At 45.9% G+C, this 6,000-nt stretch overlaps 1 protein-coding gene across 1 annotated transcript; it reads right to left on the reverse strand.

The window, feature by feature from the left end:
• Nucleotides 1–59: 59 nt before the first annotated feature.
• Nucleotides 60–5,388, reverse strand: mex3a (mex-3 RNA binding family member A). Its single transcript, XM_010905901.4, has 2 exons — nucleotides 4,888–5,388; nucleotides 60–1,322 (listed from the first exon to the last, which is right to left on the reverse strand). Exons 1-2 carry the CDS (start codon nucleotides 5,306–5,308, stop codon nucleotides 199–201), a joined length of 1,545 nt encoding a protein of 514 aa, XP_010904203.1. The 5' UTR covers nucleotides 5,309–5,388; the 3' UTR covers nucleotides 60–198.
• Nucleotides 5,389–6,000: the final 612 nt, after the last annotated feature.

The raw sequence follows: 6,000 nt of genomic DNA on the forward strand, positions 1-6,000 counted from the left end.
TATATAAAAGAAAATTAAAAATATTTCTTATACTTTTTAGTAAAGCAAGCAGTGCCTTCTAAAATATCTGCTTGTTTGTTTGAAATTTTTCAGAGGAAAGAAAAGTATGTATAATAATAAAAATCATAATAATAATAATAGTAAATAATTGTCTAACAAACACTGATGAAACTAATGAGAAAACTGACGTGGTGTTTTTTAGGAGAATATTCGGATTGCCTGTGAGACTAGGGTGTGGCACACCGGACACTCCGGGTGGTTGAGCTCGCAGATGCGGATGGCACACTCCATGCAGAAGAGATTGTGGCCGCAGGGCACCAGGGCGGCCGTCACTTTGCTCTCGAAGCAGGTCATGCAGTCCCGGAGGGTGGCCGGCGGCGAGTCCGGCACAGGGAGACATCCGGGGAAGCCCACGCCCGAAGTTGGCTCGCTGTGGGCACGGCGGGCCTGGGCGTGAGGCGAGCCAGCCACCGCCGTGATGCTGGTGACCGAGTTGTTACCGGTGTTCCCTCCACAGGGCTCAGGAAGGCCGGGAGAGAGTCTGGGCAGAGGCAGGCCTCCAAAGCTCTTGGAGCGCTGCTGGGCGTAGAAAGCCACCTGTTTGGGGTAATCTGGGTCCCCCCAACCTTGGGTGCCCTCTGAGCCGAAGTAGGAGCAAGGCTTCTCCCCAGGGCTGTTGAAGTTTCCCTTGCTGTAAATCCCTCCTCCTCCTTCCCCTCCTCCAACCATGGTGTCTGAGAAGTTCTGGCGGTAGCTGCTGGTCAAGGGCTTGCGCTGGCCCCCCTGCAGCCCCCACACCTGCTGCAGACGGCTTTCCAGACCCCCTGAGCCTGCTGGGCTGCCGCCATCCGGCCCCAGGCAGTCGTTCTCGTTGTTGTGGTCGTGTAGGCCTCCCGTTCGAAACGCGATGTGGGCTTCTATCTCCTCGCGCGCCCTCTCGGCGTTGCCGGGCGATCCCGTGATCTCGAAGACGGGGTCCCGGTCTCGGCTGGGAGTGACGATGTAGGTGCAGGTCTGCTGCTGGATCCGTTTGATGGTGGAACCCTTGGGCCCCACCACCAGGCCCACCACGCGGTACGGCACCCTCACCTGGATGGTGGTCTGGCCTGGGAGGGGCGTTGGCGGGGAACCGCTGAAGGACACGCCCAGCTTGTTGCGGGATGCTCTGAGCATGGAGAAGTGCTCGGCGGCAGAGATGATCTCGCGGCGGGCCAGGGCCACGTCCTCCTTCCGACCTGTGATGAGAAACACAGGCTCCTCGCCCCTCACCGGCGTCTTGATGTAGGTGTTGGTCTTGGCCCGCAAGGCTTTGATCTTGCAACCTGCAGAAACAAAAATATATATATATTGTTTTTTTGCGCATACTGTTGTCAAATATTAGGACACTGACATAGCTAGGACTGTTCCCACCAAGTGTGAGCTTTTTTTCTCTACAAAAACAAAATAATGAATGCATTGTTTACATTTGACCTCTTTTTTTTTAAAAGAGGGCAAATGCAGGTGGAAATGCTGACAACCTTTTTAAAACAGTTGGCCATTACACTATATTCCTCTCACCAGATTTTACAGTTTTCTATTTAACATTTTTTCCACCTATTATTTTCACATTTCTACATGGTTTCAAAGCCAAGTGTAAACATATGTATTATAATCTAAAATGATTTGAGAGACTGTAAATCACTAAATATTTCACAACACCCTTTTGTTTGGTATGTACAAACATTCCTAATCAGATTTGATGTAGCACCTGTTACCAAAGGACACCATAAGGGTTCTGTTTTGGTCAGATTTAAGTGCTATGGCTATGATTGTGGATGAGGTCGCCAGACTTGCCACAAACAACAAATCCTCTACCTTCCTTGAACCGATTAGACTGGTAACTCTGGCTAACACATGTAATGTTTTGGTCATTGCAGTCCATTTCCTCTGTTTTTGATCAGAATGTAAAAGCTGATAATATCAAGTGCTTTTAGCGAGAGCCTGGTGATGTGAGAGAGTGCAGGCTAATGCTATTCCATGTCAAATGACCAAAAGCTGTAATATTTAAGACAGACTTCGTAACAAGACAAAGAGGGGACAAAAACAGGAGTAATTGTTGGTGAGGGTTGTTAAGAGCCCCTGAGGTCATAGGGTATATGGTATGGACATGGCCCTATTCTGGGTGTTACAGGCAAATGGAAAACAACATGCAACACCCCCTACGACAGCCTGGGGTGCCAATGGTCAGGTGTGTAGCTACTGTTCTCTTTCTGAAACGCATGGCTGTTTCACCCCTAGTAATGTTTCGGTGTCTCCCCATAGCGGGGGCTTTAAGAGGCTGATATATGTCTGTGGCCCAGTAACAATTACTGGCTACTACTCAGTGGTCTGTTCTCAGCGCAATGTTCTGAGTGGCATTACAGATCATAGCACACCATCATGTCAGTAACCTAAATACACTTCAATTGCTTCAGCAAGTCTAGTTTTACAGGGACAATACAATGCACATTAATGAACATTACTGTAAAAGTGCCGTTTTAGTCAGCTGGCTAATTTCCAACTGCATTTATTGTGCAGGGACTTCAGCAGCGTGGATCAAACACCTGCCCACCTCTCAAAAAGGGGGAAGTGCCTCCCTAATGCTACTAAATAGCTCCACTTAATACAGCACAAACTTCAGAGGCATATGACTGAGGCTCAAAAGGCTCATCAATTATATTATTGATGTGGATTGTATATATGAGGTGTTTGGAGGAATACTCAAGCTTTACAATATGTCTGATAGTATATTTATAATTGTAATAACTTGTGTAATAATCACAAATTTGTTGAATAAAATAACGAGCTTAAGACTGGTATAAGTTTAGTTCAATTGTTATTTGAGACAAATCTAGGCTTCCCAGGGACGGGTGACTGGACAGAGAAGGATAAAGAAGATTTGAATTGCATAAAGTGCTCCCCCCGGAACCTTTACAGTTTCCTTCATGATAATTCTAGATCATTCCACAACTGTAGTCCATGTTTGTCATTGGTAGAGCATGCTTTCCACTACTATGTGCATTGTTAGTGGACCCTGCACGGCAAAGCCCTGACCTATAGTCATAATAATGTAGCTCCAGGCGACACAATAGCATCCTCCGGAATCAATTCAAATGACTTTGACAAAGAAGAAAACCATCCTCTTGGCCTCTCCACGACAGGACGTTAACTTGCCAGATTCACCGGGCAGTAGTCGACCCCGGGAAGAAGGGCGTTGAACGTGAACTAACTAACGAGGCCCTGAATCAAAAGGAGCTCATCCCCAAATCCCCCAAATCAGCACTTCTCAGTCAACTCAAAGCCCTCTACTGCACTTGTGCTCACTGGATCCACCCTCCGGCTGTCTCCAGTTACCCCATTAAAATTCTATGCTAACACTTCAGTGTAACGAACAGGAGATGCACAGGGACATGAGGGCACTTAACGGCACAACAAAAAACTGATCACCACATTAATGGAAGAAACGGAGTCAAAGCAAACAGTCCCTGCTTGCCTTGGACCCACTGGACGTTGTTGGGACCCAAAAAAACCTGAATCAGGATTCACTTGGTGTCCCAATACCAAATCATCTCTCTCAGTGACTTGGGCAGCCATGTGGTATCTGGGGGGTTGGTCTGAGTGGGGTTCATGGGAAGCCCTTCATATGGGTGCCTGGGCGTGACTCCCTTTCGATGTCCATGTGCCTCGCCAACTGACCATTCATCTCCGCTCGTCTAACCTTTTTATGTCTCTTGGACTCATCACAACAGAGCCAGTCAAGAAAAGGCACAACAAAAACAAACGTAGTATGAATCAAAACAAAATAGATGGTCACATAGCTGGTTCTGAGGGTAGGATAGATTACATGTGGTCTGGAGGATTAGTAGTTCACACGGTCCATTACCATTACGAGTAGACTAAAAACAATTGGGACAATTCGTTTTATAAAGGGACTCGGAATGATATGTTATTCTTATCCTATGTCAGGAACAAACAAAGAAACAAATAAAGACACAGGTCCAACTTCTCGCTGAGTCACGCTTCTACGATTCTATGGATCATCCCGAGTGTCTACTGGTAACACTGCCTAATAAGGTACCCCTCCCCTCACCCCCTCTCACTTTCACACCTTTGTTTGACAGTAGATGTCATTCAGGTTCATGGTCTTCAAAAACTACTCATAGCATAGATATACCCCTCTCATATCCGACCAATAACTTTTTAACTCGTTTAATAAAAAATAATAACAAAGAAAAACATTTGCTATTGTAAAAAAAAAAAAATCCGGGGCAGTGGATAACAAAAACAAGCAACATAATTCAAATGTACGAAACCGAATACACCCGCTTTAAAACGGCAACCATTAACTTCGCAGTAGCCTACTATTTGTAGTAAAGAGAATAGATCATTTGTAAACATTTCAGGGCAAACTACATTCCTCGGTTACCAGTAGCACGTTGCGTTTTTTTGAACAGTCTCGCGCGTTCAGACGACAAAGGAAGCAAGTGCTGTGCCTGCCTGAAGTGTGCGTCTGTGAGCTGACATTGACGGCGTGGATGTAGAATAATGCGCCCATGAGGTAACGGTTACAGTCCTGCTTTGTCTCCCCACATTTGAAATTCACTAGACAGACAATAGAACCCAGGCTAGTTGTAACAATGTTGCGGTTTCTGCTACAGTATGTTCACTTACATATTTGTTACAATAGCAAAAGAGTTGGAAGCCTGTGTCTCGGTGGAATACAACAAAAAGAATACCACTCCCATTTCTATATCAATAATACAAGGTAGTAGTTACAGAGCATTTTCAACACACCCAATTAACTAAAGCGATACACAGCTCAGAAGAGCAAGATAACTTTAAATAAGAACATTTTCTTGCAATCGTTACCTTGTCTCCCCACTATTTCGGCCACATGTTCAGAGCTGGGCACGGGGACGCATTCTGTTATGTTGCAGCCTCGTCCTTTCGTCTCACTTGAACCTTCGTACAGGACACATAACTTGCTCTTCCCTTGTAAAAGCCCAGTGTCCCCGCCACCTCCGCCAATATTATTGGTGTGGTTGTGATGGTTATTGTTATTGTTACTCCGATCCTGTACTCCCGTTCCAGGAGCCCCGCCGCCGTTCTCGCCTTCACCAAGCCCCAGTAGAGACAGCTGGCCCAGCGCGACTCTCAGGGCACGGGAGTCGTCTTCTTCGTCGTCGGGAGGCACTAGAAGACCTTCGCTTCCGAAGCTGGAGCCGGCTAGATCCCCGCCGTAGCCCCCATTTTTCTCCATGATCCCTGCTAGAACCAGCAGGCTAGGCATGGCTAACAAAAGAGTGTGAGACAAAGACAGGGGAAAGAGACTGGAGAAACAGCACCCGTGCCGCCTCCCCGCCCCCTCCTCCTTCCAATTCCCCCTTTGCGCTAGTCCCTCCCATAGACCAGCCCCCTCTTTCTGTCCGCGATACTAGCGAGGGGATTAGATTATGTGTCTCGGGTTGCCAGAATGGGAGAAGTTACCATGTATTGTAAAAGTGATTGATTTTGTTTTGTAACTGGGCTGCCTCTCCGCATGCCGGCAAAGATGGTACACAAGGTTGTTTCTCCTTCATAAATCATTGATCGAGCTTGTAGGCTAGTTATCATAACAGTGTTAGCTAAAATTAGCAGGCCCAAAGTTACGTAAAATCTGTGCAAATGCTGTCCCTGCTATCATTGGCAATTTTCCGAGATTACATTTTGAATGAAAATGCTATCATGAGACCATTATACAATGTTCTAATAATACTAGTTTAAGCTATTTAAGTTATCATCCCCTATCTATTTTTTACATTTAGTAAGCAGATAAATAAGGACACATTTTCACTTAATAGTAATACATTTATATAGCGCTTTTCAGGGACCCATAGACGCTGTTCAAAAGTGACATGGAACAGAAAACAAACAAACAAAAGAAATACTATGAGAAAACAACAAATTGTGAAATCCCCTGCCTGGTCTGCTTCACATTTATAC

This window comes from Esox lucius, chromosome 20, assembly GCF_011004845.1.
Source record: "Esox lucius isolate fEsoLuc1 chromosome 20, fEsoLuc1.pri, whole genome shotgun sequence".
In the NCBI taxonomy this organism is placed as follows: domain Eukaryota; kingdom Metazoa; phylum Chordata; class Actinopteri; order Esociformes; family Esocidae; genus Esox; species Esox lucius.